The 19,336-nt window shown below is 55.3% G+C and overlaps 1 protein-coding gene across 1 annotated transcript; it reads left to right on the forward strand.

Annotated features, from left to right (window-relative positions):
* Positions 1-241: 241 nt before the first annotated feature.
* Positions 242-15,343, forward strand: NAA40 (N-alpha-acetyltransferase 40, NatD catalytic subunit). Its single transcript, XM_044259546.1, has 8 exons — positions 242-363; positions 6,042-6,137; positions 7,839-7,891; positions 11,269-11,364; positions 11,444-11,602; positions 11,775-11,858; positions 12,318-12,395; positions 12,664-15,343. The coding sequence occupies exons 1-8, from the start codon at positions 358-360 to the stop codon at positions 12,803-12,805; spliced, it is 714 nt and encodes a 237-aa protein (XP_044115481.1). The 5' UTR covers positions 242-357; the 3' UTR covers positions 12,806-15,343.
* The last annotated feature ends 3,993 nt before the right edge of the window (positions 15,344-19,336 follow it).

The raw sequence follows: 19,336 nt of genomic DNA on the forward strand, positions 1-19,336 counted from the left end.
TTCTACCCGCCTGGCGCGGCCGTTGCCATAGCTACAGACACCGCCGGGAGACGAGGGGGCGGGCCCGGGCATACGTCATTCCTAGCGCGACGCTGCTCTGAGCCTCCCGCCTCTTTCGGGTGCGAGACCCTCGGCCCGCCTCCCCGGCTCTCCACCTGCGCGCTTCCCCCGCTCGCGCCCTCCCCTGCTCTGCGCCGGCGCGGGGCCCGCCAGGGCGCGCAGGAGAGGCCGCGAGGCGCATGCGCGGTGCGGGGCCCGCCGCCGCTCTAGTGTCGCCGCCGCCGTCGCTGCCGTTGCCGCCTCCCTACCGGCAAGTGTGGGAAGGAGGAGCTGAGGGCCGCCGCCGCCGCTGCCGCCATGGGGGTGAGTGAGGCAGGGAGAGGAGACGCGAGGGCCGGCAGCGCTCCCCGTTCCGTTTCGTCCCCCTGCGTCCCCATTGTTCCTTGAACCCCCTCTCACGTGACCCCGACCCCCTCCGGCCTCACGTGACCCCCAACCCCCACATGACCCGACTCCCACATTCTTAGCATCCCCACACTCGGCGCAGCCCGGGGATCCCTTGGAGAGCCCCCTTCTCCGGGCCCCACCCCCCTTGGATGTCCCCCGTCCCTCGCGTCGCGCCCCCCCCAACCTTTCTGACTGACCTGTTATTTTCTTGACCACCCCCTAACCCCCGGGGCTGACCCTGGGGTACCGCTCGCCCCCAGGGGTCACCCATCACTTGGCTGTCACCGGCTTCGCGTCTTTCCACCTCCTAGGCCGCCCCTGGCTTGCAGGGAACTGAGGCCCAGAGAAGAGGCACCCAGCCATGGTCACACAGACAGTGAGCAGAGGCCAGACCCTGCCTCGGGCCTCCCCAGCCCTCAGCCACTGGCTGTGCTTCCCGCTACCGGGATACTCGGTGAAGCGGGGTCCCCTACACCCTTTGCAAACCTCTCCACCAGGATCCTCCTGCTCCTGAAACGCCCTCTTCCCCTCCAACGGAGGCCTGCTCTCTAGGCCTCCCAGACCTAACAGAGTGGTTTGGATTATTACTTGGGTCGTTAGTACTCTTAGGTGCTGCAGGTGGCTTTGCAGGGGGAAGCTGTGCAGAAGGTGAGCAGGGGGGGAATTGATGGGGGGTGGGGAGGGGCACTGATAGCTCCAGACCCAGAAGAATAGTGGCCACCTGTTCGGTGTGTGGCGGCCTGGAGGTGCGCCCTTCTCTGGCATGTGCCGATAGAGGGCTGGGCAGAAATTATTCAAATACTTCTGTGAACTCACCTTCCTAAGTTCCAGTTAGAGTAGTATCAGTCACTCTCCTGCGAAGAGAACCGGTGCTCCCTGGTACTGTATAGTTTTTACCTGGAATTTTTACCACCTTTAAGGAGTCCTGACTTGGGACCCAGAGATGCCTGGGTTCCAGCCCCATCTTCCTGGCTAGCAGCGTGATACTGTGCCTGTGACGTGGCCTTTCTGAATTTGAATTTCCTCCTCTATGTAAAGTGGATGATGATACCCACCCCCCTCAGAGAGGAGAGGACTAAATGAGATAGTGGATGCGTGAAATTGTGGCTGTTGTTTCTGCTTGTATTCTCAACCTTGATTGGAGTTATCTAAAATAGATCTGTGCTATTTTTAACCCGTTACTTTGTCCCTACTGTTGTTAACTTAGATTTTCTCTCCAGTGATAATCGACTGAACAAGTCAACTTGTTAGGCCAAAACGGTAGTTCCCATCCATGTCCAAGCACTTTAGGTAATCCATGTCATCTTGTTTCAGCAAGGAATTTGGGGTACAGTGTACTTCGTGTGTAGAAAATCGTGTGTATTTAACCCAGGTTTTGGTGAAAGGTCCCAAAGCGCAGCTCTTGTTGAAATGAGGTAAAAATCTGTGTCCCTGGGATCACTCGGTGTCTACCCAGCAAAGCCACTGCAGACGGGACAGCAGACAAGAAGCAGAATATGCCATTCTGGTTCAGCACTTCCTTTGTTGGTTGAGTTGAAAGAGCAAGACTCAGCGATGCTGCGACCCTTGCTTCCTTTCCTCCTGTTCCTCATACTCCACAGATGTGTTTCTCAGAACGGCCCCTGCCTAGTCTCTTCTGGTGTAAAACTCACTGCAAAAAAAGGAGGGACTTGAATCTTCCTCTCTGGAACAGTACTGGAACCCTGTCATTATCCGCCTTTCTCCTGGGTGGGGGCAGCGGACTCCCCACCTCTGTGTCAAGAAGGTCGGTGTTTGTGGCAGGCGCCATCGACAGGGAGGGCCCTGCTCTACTAGACAGCCGACCTCAGGCTAAGAGAGAGTAGCCTCAGCTGGATCACCCTTCTCTTCAAAGTTCCTTCACCCTTGCTGCCACAGACATGTTGTCTTTTAGGAATTGGAATGTAGATCTCTGGCTCCCTTCCCAAAAAAGGAGGTTGGTTTTTGTGTTTTTTTTTTTTTTTTCTGGATCCTGGATACTTTGGGGGGTGAAGGCTTGACACTGAAATCTAAGAGATGCCAAATCTCTTGTCTGAAAGGTGCCTCCTGTCCCCATCTGTGCGCGTTTTGGTTTTGAGTGTCTCTGTGAGACCTGGCAGTCCTGACTGCATGTGGAGATACTGCTTCGAGAGAGCTCGCAGGGGGAGGGTTTTCCCAGCTGCAGGTGAAAACACCTGCGTCACACTTTAGAACACGTGCTGCACACGTGCAGTTGATGTCGTGGAAGTAGCTTGGATGTTAGGGTTCGGACCTGGATTTGAATGTTGGCTGAGCCATTCGACAGGTATGGGCTTAGTACCTGCTGTTTGCTGAGCACTGAGTGGGTGTGCATTGGCTAATGAAGCCGGTGTGACCTCTGGCTCGTGGAGTGTTAACCGTCTGGTGTGAGTGGAGGGAGAGGGTGGCATGGAGAGACCTCTCTGGGAATTCTGTTCACTGGCTCTGTGACCCTGAAAAGTTCTCTAACGTCTCTGTACCTCAGTTCTCTCATCAAAGAAGTGGGCACATATAGCTTGTTACTGTAGAGGCTAAAATAACACCTGTTTATTAAAGCATTAGCAGAGTGTGTGATGTTAGTGGATCCTCCTAACCGGAAGTCTTTATTTTTTATATCTAGTACATTGTATCGTTTTGTCCTCATAACAGTCCTGTGAGGTAAAGGCATTGTTAGCCCCTTTTACTGATAAGGAGATGGAGATCCAGAGAAACTAAGTGACTTGCTGTAAAGAGATTAAGTAACTTGCCCAAAGTCACACAGCTTCTAAGTGGAGGAGCTGAGAATCAAATCCAAGTCTCTTGACTCAAAAATCCCACACTCTTTTTATTATATAGAGCTCCCTTGGGAAAGACACTTAACCACAATGAGCTTTACTGTTCACGGTGCTTATTTCCCATTTTAATTAGGAGAATTTTCCTGTGTCCCCGCAGGATAGCTTTACCTACACGAGGCAGGGCAAAGCTAATTGGAACAGCAGGAGACCACTTTTCCTAGTGTGTGCTAGGTTTGAGGGAGAGCCCCTGCCTGTCTGCCCTGGGCTGCTACGGCCTGCCACATACCCCGTGCGCGGGCAGCTAGGCGCGTAGGGGTCTCTCTCATCATCTGCCATCTCGGGCCATGGCAGCCCTGAGCCTCACACTGAGGATTGTCTGGCTGGCCTGTTCCCTTGCATGAATGAGCCCGTAAATCTCCTGGAGGCCTGGGGGCGGTCCTCCTGCTGCTTGTGCTTAGGAAGGAGATGCTGTGGAGCGAAGCCACGTTTCAGTGCTTTCTGGGTCCCGGGAGTCACACTCGCCTTCCAGCACCTTTGATCTGTCAGCTCTGTGCTGTGTGGAGCGAGAACTAGGGCACAGGGTGGAGGAGGGGGTTTGCCTCTACCCTAAGGTGACTTCTGACCTGTCCTTTCAGGGAGTCGGTGAGGCCAGCATCCGTGTCCCCATTTTTCCGGAGACAGACTTGCTTTCCCAGGTCATGCGGGGGCAGCAGGAGGAGCATTGGCCTGGCCGGAGTGATGCCAGGGCTCATGTTCTTTCCTGGAGGCCGGCTGTCTCGGGTTTCCGTTTCCCTCCCTCGGCGCAGAGGTAGGGCCTGGGGCAGCACCGAGCTGGCAGGGTGCATCAGCCGTTGCCGAACCAGAAGGGTGATGAGAAGTGAATTGCCTAGCGGCTGCCTTAACAGCCACAGAGGTCTGGACTGCATCTGGGCAAGACTGAGAGGAAAGGTCTGTTGACATTGATGTTGGCCTTCCCACTGGAGACAGCGGGGCTGGTGGAACAAACACTAGATCTGGGGCCCAACCCCTGGGAGTAAGTCCCCCTCTCCCATTTGTTCTTGGGGGAACACTGTGCCTTTGAGCCTCAGTTTTCTCATGTGGGAATGGAGGTGCTGGTTGTTGCCCTGAGAACCGAAGCAGACGTTTGCGGAAGTACTCTGCGAGCTGAGCGCCTTTCATGATGTTGTTTTGAAATTCAAACCCCCAGAGGAAAAGATGGGTGCTCTAAAGCCTGTGTGTGGTCGAGGGGGCCTGGTTCTGTCCCCTCTAGTCCTGCTCTTCTGTCTGCTCCCTGCTTGAGGGCATAGGGGATGGGAGCCCGGGGCTCAGCAGCATACAGTAGCTGGTGTAGGACGAATTGACACCTAGAAGAGCAGTCCCTGTGAGTTCTTTGTGTCTGGACTCTCGCCTCCTGGTCCCTGGAAATAACAGTTAGACAGTGTCATTCCCAGAGAGCTGAGGGTAGAATTTATCCCGAGAAACTTTTCCAGCATCTGGCTTTTCGATTCCCCCTTGGCCGGTGCCAGCGTCAGGGCTCAGGTGCATTTGGAGGGAGTACAGCCTCTCTCTGATGAGCTCAGGAAACAGAGGTGGAGTCAGAGGAGGTAGTGAAGTGGGTCAAAAAGCAAAGCCATCCCGCCAGTGCCTTCGGGTGCCTTTGGAATTTGGGCTGGGGGGTGAGCAACTCTGGGGGCATGTGCTGCCCTGGTCTTCCTAGGGAGCGAGAATGAGAACTCTCCTTGGTTGTGCGAGATGCCAGAGTAAGTCTCACTGGCCTCCTACCTCAAGGGAGGTTTTATGAGCCTCATGCACCTCCTGCAGACGAGGGAAGCAGACACAGAGGAGGACTGGTTGGGGCCTGAACACCACTCTGCAGAGCAGGAAGAGGCTCTGGGTAAGGTCTGTCAGATTCCAGAGCATGGGCTCTTTCTCCTGTGTTACTAGCTTTTTACAGGAGGGTGACGGATCCGTGTGGGCCTGAGAGACCCCCCGTGGGAGCCATAAAATAGGATTTGCTCTATATGTGGTTAAGGGTGGTTTGCCATTGGAGCCCCTGTGCTCCTCGCTGCCTGTGTGCCCTGCACCATGGCCTTGCGGACCATGTGTCAGCATGGCCTCTTTCCGCAGGTGAATCCCTTGAGGCCCCCTGTCTGCCCTTGTCAATACTGGGTGTACAGGGTGCCTGCCGTTTAGGACCCTTGGCCGAACAGTGCTTCTGGGGAACAGTTCTGTCTCCTTAAGCCAGAGTACTCTGGTCTCAGCTTAAAAAGGGGACCCAACACCCAGAGGGGCTCCCCCAGACCGGATCTCTGTCTTCTGAAGCTGGAAGACACTGAGAAGGCTGTGAATAAACCTGTCCTTAGGAACAGCTGTCAGCGGCTACCTCAGATGGCATCTCCTCCTTGAAACCTGCCCTGAATGTGTCTAAAATTAGTTGTTCCTTCCTTAGGAGCGAGTGGATGAGTGCATATTTATTAGGCACCTGCTGGGGGCCAGGCCCTACTGCAGGCATTGTCATGTGCTCTCACTGGGTCCTCACGGTGACCCTGCTTCTCTGCTTCCCGAGGGTCAGTGCCCTTTCTGACAAGGAAGCTGAGAAGTCTGGTGACGCTCCCGAGCTCTCACGACTAGAAAAAACGTGCGGCTTCCTCATCCCAGCAAGTGTGCGGCAGCCAGGGTTGGCAGTTCCTGCCACTGAGGACAGGCCTGTGAACTCGGGGCCTGACTCTAAGGTTCCTCAAAGGGAAAGAAGAGTCTTTGGTTGGCCACAGCCCTTCCAACCAACTTTGCTTTTCCCTGTTGCAGAGGAAGTCAAGCAAAGCGAAGGAGAAGAAGCAGAAGCGGTTGGAGGAACGAGCAGCCATGGATGCTGTCTGTGCCAAAGTGGACGCCGCCAACAGGGTGACTCCCCTGCTTCCCAAGTCCCTTCCTCCTAGAACTTGAGCTTGGTTTTTCATTTGACTTCTTTTGGCGCCACCCTGTGGCAGAATTTTGTTACTGGCCGACTGAGGAAAATGAGCCCAGCCTGAGAGTTCCGGGGAGGGCCAGGGATTGGCCTAGGTGTGCAGGGAAATGGGAATTCAGATGAAGTGGCTGGGTGGAGCGTGGAGCGTGGGGTTCTCCATCTCAGGGTCTTGAGTTCCGGCCCCACCCTGGGAGGGCAGCCTACTTAAAAAAAGAAAAAAACAAACAAAGTGGCTGCTTCTCTCTGTGGATCTCCTTCCATAGCAGTGGAAGAGGGTCTGGAGAAAAAAACAATTTTTTTTTAAAGATTTTATTTATTTATTTGACATAGCAAGATATCACAAGTAGGCAGAGAGGCAGGCAGGGGGGGCGGGAAGCAGGCTCCCTGCTGAGCAGAGAAAATTTTGTTAGGATTTTGCATTTTGGAGAGGAAACGTCCCTGGTAACATGGTATAGTTTTCTCATTCATTCCTTCAGACATTTCTTGACTATGAAGTACAAAGGACTATGCTGGCACCGGGGGCAGGGGCAGCAGCCTGGTTCAGGGGCCAGAGTCCAGGAGGGAGGAGTGGTGAAGCGGCCCACCCAGGCGGCCCCGCTAAGAGCAGGCTTGGCTTTCAAACGGGACTGAAGAGGCTCTGGCCATCCTTCCTGCTCCCATTCCATATCCTATTCCATTTTTGTATCTCTCTTTTTTTATTTTTTAAAGATTTTATTTATTTGACAGAGCATAAGCAGGGGAAACGGCAGGCAGAAGGAGAGGGAGAACTAGACTCCCTGCTGAGCCGGGAGCCTGATGCGGGGCTTGATCCCTGAACCCCAGGATCATGACCTGAGCCGAAGGCAGAGACTTGAACCTACTGAGCCACCCAGGTGCCCCTTTTGTTATCTTTTTAGCCCACCCTGTAAACAGTCCACATTTATAAAGAGGTGGTTCAGGGACATGATTGTGCCATTTTGGGTTTTTGACACGGTGGGGTTAGTTGGGGGCTTCTTAGAAGTACGCAGGTAAGGGGCATCTGGGCAGCTCAGTCAGGTAAGTGTCCAACTTTTGATCTTGGCTCAGGTCATGATCTCAGGGTCTCGAGACCCAGCCCTGTGCTGGGCTCTGCACTCAACATGAAGTCTGAGATTCGCTCCTCCTCTGCCCCTCCCCCTGAGCCTGCACACGTGCATAGCCTTCTGAAAATAAATAAGTAAAATCTGAAAAAAAAAAAAAAAGTTTAAGAAAAAAGAAAAAGAAAGTATGCGGGCAGATGGGGCACCGGGTTGGTTCAGTTGGTAGAGCAGGCAACTCCTGATCTAGAATCACGAGGTCCTAGCCCCACAGAAAGGAAGTTTGCAGGTGGATCACGTGCCCTCTGGTTTGGGGGTCATGTGTCCTACAGGCCAGTGTTCGTGTTAGGCTAGCAGAGTCTCTCCTTACCTTGTGAAATGAAGCTGACTTAACTGTCTTGGGCCTCCTTACTAGACCCTGCCTGCGTGTGCTTTGAGAGCCGAGGCAGGCGAGCGCTGTCCGGTGGCTGCTCCTGGGTCGAGGGCCAGGCCCCCCAGCGTGGCCCTGCACAGTGTCTCCCCGCAGGGAGAGCCTGCGGCTGCACCGCACACGTTTGTGCGACTCTTTTCTTCCCTCCGCAGCTTGGAGACCCTCTAGAGGCTTTCCCAGTGTTCAAGAAATACGATCGAAATGGGTAAGTGTTTAGCACTCCTAATTGTGGTCTCCTTGAGTGTCTGAAGGAATTCACTTTCTCGGAGTGTGCTTCCTCTGACCCGTATTTTCTCATTTTTTGTTACAAAAAAGATGCTGTGTTGAGTGTCTTGATACAAAGGTGACAGAGAAATCTGTAAATGAACAAAGATTGCATCATCTTAGACTGATGTTTCCTTAGGATTTGATATTCTCTCCGGGTATAGAATCATAGAGCTGACTGCCTTCAGCTCAGGTCATGATCTCAGGGTCTTGGGATCAAGCCCCACATCGGACTCTCTGCTCAGCAGGGAGTCTGCTTCCTCATTCCTCATCTCTCTCTGCCTACTTGTGATCTCTGTCTGTCAAATAAATAAAATCTTTAAAAAATAATAATAATAATCATAGAGCTGAAACAAACTGGAAAACTAGTCTAGGGGGCGCCTGGGTGGCTCAGTTGGTTAAGCGGCTCTCTTCGGCTCCGGTTATGGCCCCAGGGTCCTGGGATCGAGCCCTAGGTCGGGCTCCCTGCTCAGCGGGAAGGCTGCTTCTCCCTCTCCCACCAGCCCCCGCTTGTGTTCCCTCTCTTGCTGTGTCTCTCTCTGTGTCAAATAAATAAATAAAATCTTAAAAAAAAAAAGAATTAAAATCGTCTAGGCTGACTTCCTCCTTTTGTGCAGAGGGGAACCAAGGCTCAGAGAAGCTGAATAAGATTCCTAAGCCACGTAGTTTCTCCCTGGCTGCTGAGGGGGCTTTTAATTCTCAATCTAGGGCTCTTTCTGGGAGTATATGGTGTAATTGTTAAAAGCCACTTACTGGGGCACCTGGAGGACTCATTGGTTAAGCATCTCAGGTCATGATCCCAGGGTCCTGGGATTGAGCCCCACTTGCGTCTCCCTGCTTGATGGGAAGCCTGTTTTTCCCTCTCCCATTCCCTCTGCTTGTGTTCCCTCTCTCATTGTGTCTCTCTCTGTCTAATAAATAAATAAAACATATATATATATATATATATATATATATATATATATATATATATATTTAAAGCCACTTAACTGGCTGTATGACCCTTGACCCTGGACTTAACCTCTCTGTGCCTCCATTTTCTAATCAGCAGTGGGTCTGATAATAGATGGTTTGGGGAGGATTAGGTATGAAGTGCCTCATACCTGGAGCTTACCAAAACCTAGGTCAGTGTTATCACTACTATTACTGCTACTAATCCAGTTTCCTGCGGTAGGATCTGGGTTAAAGCCCCCTTCCCCTTTCTGTCCTTCTGGTTTATAAAATAGGAAGCATAATCTGTCTTATCAGAGCCGCTCTTGGCTTAGGGAAAAATGGGTTATGGTTTTAGAGAATCACAGCTATGGGTTTGAAACAAAACTGTTCTTCTGATTAATTGTATTCAGGCAAGCCACACTCCAGACAGCCCCATTTTTTGGTCTGTTGAACGGAGTGATGAAGCCAGACTTGTAAGGTTGTTTTAAGGAGGAAAGAGGATTATGTCCAGTTCTGTAAGCAGCAGCTGGTTTGAGTGTTTCAGTGAACAAGACAGTTAGATGTAAATATATGAACTATGAAATGATCACTTTATTTTTTTTAAAAGATTTTATTTATTTGACGGACAGAGATCACAAGTAGGCAGAGAGGCAGAGAGAGAGGAGGAAGCAGGCTCCCCGCTGAGCAGAGAGCCCGATGTGGGGCTCAATCCCAAGACTCTGGGATCATGACCCGAGCTGAAGGCAGAGGCTTTAACCCACTGAGTGCCCCATCACTTTATTTTTTTAACCCAGGCGCCCCATCACTTTGTTTTTTAAAAAGATTTTTGTTTATTTATTTGACAGAGAGAGACACAGCGAGAGAGGGAACACAAGCAGGGGGAGTGGGCGAGGGAGAAGCAGGCTTCCCGCTGAGCAAGGAGCCTGATGTGGGGCTCTATCCCAGGACCCTGTGATCATGACCTGAGCCAAAGGCAGACACTTAACGACTAAGCCACCAGGCGCCCCATGATATGAACACTTTAGTAGGCGACCCTATATCTGCTTTTCGCGGCTTTGTCTGAATTTCGTAGTGCCACGTTAACGTGTCCTTCCTGTGATCAGACGTAGTACAGTTCCTCCAGTAGCCTCGCCTTTCAGCGTCTGGGAAGTCCTCTGGCACAGTTTAGAGATCCCTTACTGTGATGTCTTCTGTGTTCCATATTCCACATTCCTATTGACTTTCAGAAATACTGGAACAGTTCTGAAGCAGGCATTGCCAGCTAACTCCGGGCTCCTTTGGTGCCTGGAATTTTGTGTGATTTGTGTGGCTGTGATCCTGCTTTAATGTACTTAAAGAACTGAAGTGGAAGAGAGAGAGAGAGAACTCAGATTAGTGGAGAATTCATACCTCTAGACCAACCTTTGGAAAATAGACGGCTGAGCCAGAGGGCATGCCGTGTTGGGGTGTTTCTGACTATGCCATGGCCAGCACTTACAAAGAAAGGAAGACTCTTCAGAGCCAAGAAGTTCCAAATTTATAAGACTGCGCGCATGTGCAGCTCATATGGCGGGCCAGACAGCAGAGATGACAGTCATTTCGAATGGGGACGTTCCCTGAGGGGTCGTGTCAAGGGCCATTGGAAGGGCCTGACCTGGGACCTCTTTAAGGACTTCGTGTCACTGACTTTGGTCCTGTCAGAATGTGGCACTGCCTGGAGATTGGGGTTCCACGGTTCGGCCACGGAGCTGAACTGTGCTTTACTAACGTTTCTTTCGGAGTAAATAAATGATGAGACCTTAATGTCTACGGCATTTGTGAGTGTAAGAAAACCTCATGGTGTTGGACCCCGCTCCACCTGGGTTGGTCAGCCGAGAACACCTGCTGTGTCCTCAGAGGAAATGGCAGGCAGGACCCCTCGGGGGGGGGGGGCTAGGGACCATGGTCTTCTCAAAAGGCCTGAGGTGACCCAGCCACTTTGAAGGTGCTGTGGCTGCCCAGTGAGGAGTCAGTTCAGAGACTAAACACCCACGGGCAGGAACTGAAGGATCCGAGAAGACTTCAGGATTCATGGTGAAGCGCGGCAGAGGCTGGAGAGCGCAAAGCGGTAGCAGAGAGGGATGGAAGTTTACAAAGTGCAGACACCGCTGAGGGCCTCGCAGGGCAGGCAGGAAATGGGACTGTGGTCAGGGCGGTGGGCTGCGATGAGTTGTCAGTCTCAGCCCGAAAAGGCTCCGTTCTTTCAGCGGCACCTTCTCTAGTCACGACCGGGAAGGCAGGGCGCAAGCTCGGCTTCTCTCTGTGGGTGAGCCGAGACCAGGCCCGCTGCGCTGGGAGGCCGTCTGGGCAGCGGGCCGCCCTCGGGCCTGCCACCGGCTCCACTCGCCACCCGTCCGTCTTCTTCAGGTTAAACGTCTCCATCGAGTGTAAGCGAGTGTCTGGACTGGAGCCGGCCACCGTGGCCTGGGCCTTCGACCTGACCAAGACCAACATGCAGACCATGTAAGCGCGCCCTGACGGGAGGGAGGCCTCGCTCCTCCCCTTCCGGCCCGCCCCGCCCTGACTGCCCCGTGTGTCCCAGGTATGAGCAGAGCGAGTGGGGCTGGAAGGACCGGGAGAAACGCGAGGAAATGACGGATGACCGAGCCTGGTACCTCATTGCTTGGGAAAGCAGTTCGGTCCCTGTTGCCTTTTCTCACTTCCGGTTTGACGTGGAGTGCGGGGATGAAGTCCTGTACTGGTAGGAGCCCCAGCCTGGGGTCGGCCTTGGGGAGGACGTGCTGGCGCTGGTCTGGGCACTCAGCCGCGTGGCAGGGTCCGCTGCGCCGGTCCGGGTCTGCGGGCTGCCGGGGCCCCAGGTCCTCTGCTGGGCCCTGCCTCCCCGGGCTCACTTGGCTGCTTTCTTCACCCAGCTACGAAGTGCAGTTGGAAAGCAAGGTGCGGCGGAAAGGCCTGGGAAAGTTCCTCATCCAGATCCTGCAGCTCATGGCCAACAGGTAAGGGTGCCCCGTGTGTCGCTGTGTTGGAACGATCTTCTGAGCCATCCACACTGTTCTCTGAGCCTCGGTGGAGGACAAGGCTCATAGGAATGTTTCAGAAGAGAGGCATCTAGAACCCTCTCAGTAAAGCTACTCTCCGCCCTGCTGGGAGTCCCGGTTTTGTACGTGTGGCTCCAAGCAGCAGGTGCTTCTGAGCACCTCTTGTGCCTAAAAAGTGGAGTGCGGAGAGAACGTGGCGAGGAAGCCAGTTCAGTGGGGGCCCGATGCCCGCGCGGTCTGATCAGCCCCGGAACGGAAGCAGGGGGTGCTGTGAGCGCCCAGCACGGAGGCTAGATTGGGGCTTAGGGGTGCGCTTCTCAGGAGCAAATGGGAGACAGCAGGCAGAGACAGAAAGAGGAGGCATGAGTTAGCCTGTGTTTCTCTTTCTGGAAGGTGTTCTCTCTGCTTTCTTCTCAGCACACAGATGAAGAAAGTGATGTTAACTGTATTTAAGCACAATCATGGCGCCTACCAGTTCTTCCGAGAAGCGCTGCAGTAAGGAGCTGGGCCGGGGTGTGGGGCCCTTTGGGTGGTGGTGGGGGCTTTCTCCTGGTCCTGGCACTCATTCATCCTGAAGACTGAGCTCCTGGTTTAGTGGTCCTGGGGAGTGGCCTTGGAGTTAGGGGGATAGTGCGGGCATGCCCAGGGGCTGCGCCCTCACTCCTAGGGGTCTCATGAGTGTGGCTGGTAGAAAAGTTCCTGGGCTGGGAAGGAAGGCCGTCCGCTACCTACAGCCAGGCCTCTCCTCCTGCCTGCCTTGCAGATTCGAGATCGATGACTCTTCCCCCAGCATGTCTGGTTGCTGTGGAGAGGACTGCTCCTACGAGATCCTGAGCCGGAGGACCAAGTTTGGGGACAGCCAGCACTCCCATGCGGGCGGGCACTGTGGCGGCTGCTGCCACTGAGCTCCCAAGCTAGAATGCTCTCTCCAAGGCCTGTCCTCTCCCTGGGCTCACGTTACTGGCCAGGTGCCCTCAGAGCTGTGGCCTCCTCAGCCCTGCGCGTGCCCGGCTGCAGCCTGAGCGCACAGAACCCTGGAGTGGAGCGGCCCGAGCCGCCCGTCCTCCACCCTCCTGGAAGGACAGTGTGCGCTGAAGGGGCAGAGAGGAGACGTGCTGAGGGAGGGGCTGGCGGAGGCCGGGCACGACGCGGACCCTCGCACAGCGGCTGCCTTCTCGCTCGGCCCTTGTGCCCTCGAGCACGAGGTGCCCCAGCTGCTCTGCAGGTGGATTCCTGGCGCAGACCCTCCCCTCCCCCTGCCACACACACACTTGGACAAATGGGCTGTTTTATACCTATCTTTAGAAACGTCCTGGAGCCCCGCGTCAGGGTCTGGCTGGTCCCCAACGAGGACTGGACCAGGGGCAGGCTCTGGACGTAGAGCCCGGCTTCGGAGGGAGTCCGGTTTGTAGCCGAGTGCTCTGATGGAGATCGCGGGAAGGTCTCCTGTGCCACAACACTGGGAGGCCAGGGAGCTCTTTGTAGCTGTGCTTCTGTGGACCGACACTTAGTGTGGAGGCATCCCAGGGGACCGGCCCTGTAGGAGGAAGGTTCCATCCATCTCTGCCTGGTCGTCGATGGGAGGACCAGGAACAAGGTGTGGCTGGGGGTGGGGGGGTTCCCCCCGAGGAAGAGAGTTGCTTCTCTGGGCTTCCGGACTTTGCTGCATTCTAGCCGAACCTCTTGATCTGGCAGTGACTTGAGCTGTCCCGTCACAGAAACAAGCCAGAGGTCCTGCCAGTTCCTCTCTGTCGCCCCCCTACCACTTGTCCTCCCCCGACTCACCTCACCCAGTACCTCTGTTCTTACTCTCAAGGGGAAGAATTCCATTAGGGAGCCCTTCATCTTTCCCCAGAAGGACCCCTAGGGTTCCCAGCCTCTTCAGTGCTGTTGCCTCTCATATCTTGGTGCTGATCGCTCTCTGAGGGGGGCACAGCCCTCCCTTTGCAGAGAGCCCCCAGCCAGCAGCAGGCCCCACTGCCTGCACTCCCCAGCCTTGCCCCTCGCTGCCTCAGTGAGGCCTGGTGCCACCGCCCTGGCTGGCAGCCCCCTGGCTGCGGCAGGAATGCCTCTCGGTGGCCAGACCGCTGCTCTCCTCTCTCCAGTGTCCCCCTGTGGCCGCGGACTGGAGCAGGGCAAGAAGGCCTTCCTCTTAGCTCCCGGGATGGGGAGACGGTGGGGGGGGTCAGAGCTTACACTTGCCCTGGTCTCGGGGCCTTGTGTCCCTTCCAGGGAAGAAAACGACCAAATCCTTATCCAGGAGAAAGTACCTGCCGCCTCCCTTTGGACATCCTTGAGCCCTGCTTTAGGGAGTGTCTTAAAGGTTCTAGCCTTTGTGGAGTTGCGCTCTTGGAGGTCTGTCTGTTCCGACTTCAGAGTCTGCCCAGACCCCACACTCTGCCCTGACTCAGGTGGTCTCTGCTGGCGGGTCTCCCCAGAGCTGATCTTCCCGACCTTCCTGCTCATGCAGGGGCCTGTGCGCCCAGCCTCCCCCGCCCAGCCCGGCCTTCCGCAGAGTGCTGTGCCTGTGCCATGCTGTTGACCCCGCAGGCAGCATGCGACAGGGCACTCCCTCAGAGAAGGCCTTGCAGCTTTCCACTGGAGTAAGCCCGTCTCTGCCCCTGCCTTCCGCCTCCCAGGGGATTCTGTGGGGGGAGGGGTGGGGGGCATTTTAAATTGCCGGGAGGGCATTGGTGGGCTCCTTCCAAGAATCATGGAATGACAGAAGCATGTTTAGGAATTTTTTTTTTCCTTTGATCCCTGTCTGTTGACACAGAACAGATAAATATTTATTGTCTTAGATCATGGATTTCTGATACCTCCCACTCAAGGGGATCAAAAGGAACCCCACTGTAAATTCCTCATAAGGTGAGTTCAGTGTATGTTGTTTTCTCTGCGCTCGTCGGATACCTGCCCACAAGCCCACCGGCAGATGGAGGGCTCAGTGCCTCACCTGCTCCTGCAGCCTCTGCCGCCCCTTTCTGGGCGGCTCGGGGGCCCTCGTGGGGGCAGGAGACCAGCAGCTCCCTGTGTTTTGGTGTTGGGCCCGTTCACGTCTCAGACATCCATCTTTCTTCACTTCCCCAGGTCTTGGTTTTGAGAAACAGAGCAGGCCTTTTGTTCCCTGGCTGTTTTGTGTGTTTTGTTTGGGGCATGTTAAAATATTTTTTAAGATTTTTTTTTTTTTTTTTTTAGTTGTATTGACTCTATTTCAGGCTATTTTTGTTGATGTCAAATGTGTGTATGACATGTATATGGTTCTTTTTAACCCTTTCTGGGTTGGTTTGTTTGTTTGTTTTTTAGAGGAAATTGAAGATAAACTCCTTGATATATATTTTTTTTTCTTTAGCAACTTCTTATCACTGGAATCAAAGGGAAAAGTGATCTCTTTTTGCATTGGTTGTATTTGTATGTCACAAATAAAAGACACTTTGTTCAGCTGCTGGGATCGTGTCCTGATACTGGGGTGCTATGGCCAGTGTGGTCTCAGGGGACACCCCGGGCCATCACACTGTCCCATCGTCGGGCCGAAACCCTGGGAGGCACGAAGCGGTGAGGCCCTGTGCCCCTTGCTGCGAAAGAAGCCTTGGCTTAAGGAAACTTGAGGGTGTCTGCGGTGAACGGTCAGGGAGGGATGTTTGTGCCACGTCCCACGGGCCCTGGGTGGGGGTCAGAAGTCTTACAGGGGTTGCCTGCTGTGCATCTTGGACAGAGTCCCAAACCAGGCTTTGCGACATTTGACATCTTGGGCTAAACGTGTGTGCACTTGGGTGGGAGTTCACTAGATGGAGATGTCGGTGTTTCTTGCCTTCCTTTTACACTATCGGCTAACTCCGAATATTCCTCTTCTCTTAAAAAGATTCCAAAGCCCTCTTCCCTCCACTCACAAAAGAAAAAGGCTCAGAGGAAGGGTAACTGGTCAGGCCTGACAGGACAGAAAAGTTACGAGCTGGGAGAGGCTCGGCCCCTGGCATGTGACAGACGGGGCCACGCAGCTTCTCCCGGGCAGACTCTTGCCAGTCCTTGGCCCTGGGTGAGCTGGGAGGAGAGGCAGGAAGTAAGCTAGGCCAGGGCTTCTGGGGTTCAGAAGCGCTTCCTGTGGACACTGGAGGGGCCAGCCTCCCCAGGCTTCTGCTTGGTGATCCTATCTGCTGGGAGTTGGCGGGGAGGGAGGAGGCTGGGGGAGCCCCAGGCCACGGGGAGTATTGTGCTCAGGCAGGGCCCTGATCTGGGGAAGGGGGAGCAGGGTTAACAGCTGTTTGGTGGGTGTCCGTATGGGTGAGACAAGCCGTCCCCAAGTGTGCTTGTGCTATTGTCTTACCTTGGGAGCAGCAAGAGAGGCATCACAGCCCTTAGGGAGAGAGCAAGAGATTTCCCATGTGACAAAATTCTGTCCCCGCCATCCTCCCGCCCAAGTTCTTTGTTCCTTGCAGGCTGCTTTAATCCCAGCCAGGAATTCCTCGGGAATGACATCGGCTTGTCACAGGGCAAATGGGCAGGATTGGAAGGGTATGGGACCCCTCCTCGGTCCCTGCTGCCTGGGGTCTGTGCCCACCTCTTTGAGGGGCCTGGACCCCTCTTTGGTCCTCCAGTGACGGCCTCCAGCCCTCCCTGCGGCTGCAGCAGAAGCTGCTTCTCCAGTGGTACAGGGTGACACACCGGCGAGCTGACAGAGCAAGAGGCACCATCCCCGCCAAAGTCTTCCCTTTCACTCGGCATGAGCTGGTTTGAAAAGGACTGTGTTTTGCCAGTGGAAGCAACCTGATTGCCTGGTGATTTCCGCTACCAGGTTTTTATTTTGTTTTTTTTGTTGTTGTTGTTTTTTTTTTAAAGATTTTATTTATTTATTTGACAGAGATCACAAGTAGGCAGAGAGGCAGGCAGAGAGAGAGAGAGGAGGAAGCAGGCTCCCTGCTGAGCAGAGAGCCCGATGCGGGACTCCATCCCAGGACCCTGAGATCATGACCTGAGCCGAAGGCAGCGGCTTAACCCACTGAGCCACCCAGGCGCCCCCGCTACCAGGTTTTGAAGGTGTTGGTTCAACCGCCTTGATGTCCGTGGTGCGGGGGACTGTGATTTCCCGTGCCCAGTCCGCAGTGCCCCGGTACACAGTGGCCCGGGCAGGATGTGGTCGGCAAAGGGCTCTGTTGGACGTCGGCACCACACTTGCTGATGGAGTTCTAGGTCGCCTTGTGGATCCAGGCACCTGTTGGTCTTAAGGTCCTGTCTTCCTCTCAGGGCTTGGCCTAGAGAAACAAAGCTGGCCTGTTGAGAAGGCCAAGGTGGAGGCGTGGCCGTCCTGTGGGGACACAGGCTTGCTGCAAAGGAGACCTGGAGGAGGGTGTTGGGACAGGCGGGCAGTGCCTGTGGCCTGTAGTGATGACTCATCTGTCAGGCAGCTGTGTAGCTCTTCTCCAGAGCAGGGCAGGCGGCTGAAGCCCTCTGGTCCTCACCGTAGGGCTCCCTACCTTGGCTTTTCCTGGATGTCCTATGTGATCTCCCCATCAACTGGACGGGGAAGAAGGAGTGTTGGGTTCAAGGAGAGGCAGGCTGTGCCAGAGCTCACCGGATGTCCCAGCTTCGGAACCTGCAGCCTGCTTAGTCCCCTCGGACTTAGTCCCCTCTGCATGCCATCACCCGCCCAGATTGGAGAGCAGCCCCTGAGCGAGCCCTCCCACAGCACATGCGCACACGTGGCTTTCCGTTTCCTGGAGGTGCCCGTGTGGAAGCAGAGATGAACCTGTGAACCTACACTGGCTCTAGGAGTCCCTGCTGTGCGATCTTCATCGAATGAAGGTGAGCATTTGCCATGGGTCCGCAGGGCCTCAGGACTATGCTGCCATGGGTCCGCCGGTCCATGGGTCCACGGGTGCCACGGGTCCTCAGGGCTACAGCCAGAGGCAGATGGCAGCTGCACACAGACTTGTCAAGAAAGGTCAAGGCCTCTACCATGACCTGGATCATCTTTTCCTTCTTGGCCTTGAGGTTGACTGAGTCCTCCACGAGCAGCGCAGGATGCTCCTTTTGGCCCAGGCCCACCAGCACACCCTCAGGAGATGGAGCTGGGGGTGGGAGGGGGGCTTGGGTGTGCTTGGGGGGTGGTCCAGCCTGGCAACTCCACGGCTCCTCTGGTCCCAGGTACCCATCTATATCATGGAGCCAGAAGCAGCTTTGCGGACCTGCCGAGGTCCTCCCGGGAGGCCTGTGGGCTGTCAGCCGTGGTGAGTGGGCAGCCCCTGCCATGCCTTGCGCCCCTGGGCTTCACCAAGCCTGAGTGCCTGTAGCGTGGAGCCCGTGAATGCCGTCACACATGGTTGCTGGCTGTGGGCTGTGTGCCGGAAGGGGTTAACCTCGGCTTGGCTCCTGGAGAGTGGAGGGGGGTGGTGGCTGAAACTTTCCAACCAGCTGCCACTCCCTGGGGTGCTGGGCAGGACAGCTGCATTCCATTGGGGAGAGCAGCACCCCCTTGTTGCTCTACACCTCCCTCCCTCCCTCCCTCCCCAAGCCGCCTGACAGCTGTGCCCCAGGAAGAGCAGATGCCCCTCCGGGCCTCTGCCTGCACCTACCCCGTGACTCCTTGCCCTGCCTGGACCAGTGCCAGCTGAGGTTTCCCTGTCAGCCTTCGCCTTCTGGTGATGACAGCACATCCTGCCTCTTTCTCCCGCTGGACTTTGCAGGAAAGCCCCCATTTTGCAGATAGGGGAACCCCTGGGAACCAGGAAGGGAAAGGGCCATTCTCTAGGTAACCCAGCAAATTAGAGACCTACAGCCCCTTCTGGATAGGGCCTCTGCTGCCATCCACCACCCCCCGGGGGACAGTGCCTTCCTGGCCTATGGACAGGTTATGGCTGTCCTCAGTGAGAACCCTGGGGAGGGGGGCTCCCTCACCCGTAGCCCTCCCCTCTGCCCGGCCTGGGTCCAGTGCCTAGCACCCACTCCACATGCCAGGAGGAGAGTCTAGGCCAGGTTCTTAGCAGCTCCAGGGTGGGGTTAGGTGCTCCGGGAGGTGGTGAGTTCCGGAAGGGGTGTGTGCTGCAGGAGGGGGCATCTGAGGGCGCAGCCCCTCCCCAGGCCTCATGGGTTCCATGTTTGGACAGAGCCGCTGTGGGGCCAGCACCTTGAATAAGGTCCCAGGCCCGAGGTGGGGGTCCCCAGTGTTTCTCTTGCCTGTATGGCTGGTGGGGCCGGGTGGGGCAGCTGTGAGATGAGGCACCTAGTATCTCCTCAGCCCATATATGACCCTCAGGACCTTGGGGGCCTGGATGGTGACACTGGTCTCAGGAGTGGGGACCAGCGGCCCTATCCAGCCCAAGGCTTGCGATCTATTCCTACCGCCCCATTCAGGGAGTGGGGAGTGGGGAGACAGTCCGGGCCCTGGGATCAGAACTAGGACCCAGGGGCGCCTGGGTGGCTCAGTTGGTTAAGCAGCTGCTTTC

The sequence above is a fragment of the Neovison vison genome, chromosome 7, assembly GCF_020171115.1.
Source record: "Neovison vison isolate M4711 chromosome 7, ASM_NN_V1, whole genome shotgun sequence".
NCBI lineage: Eukaryota > Metazoa > Chordata > Mammalia > Carnivora > Mustelidae > Neogale > Neogale vison.

What these genes read in the sequence shown, in the direction of transcription:
- NAA40 (XM_044259546.1), top strand. An exon ending in GGGGATGAAGTCCTGTACTG is followed by an intron (nt 11,603 to 11,774) that starts GTAGGAGCCCCA and finishes TTCTTCACCCAG; the next exon opens with CTACGAAGTGCAGTTGGAAA. An exon ending in CTGCAGCTCATGGCCAACAG is followed by an intron (nt 11,859 to 12,317) that starts GTAAGGGTGCCC and finishes CTTTCTTCTCAG; the next exon opens with CACACAGATGAAGAAAGTGA.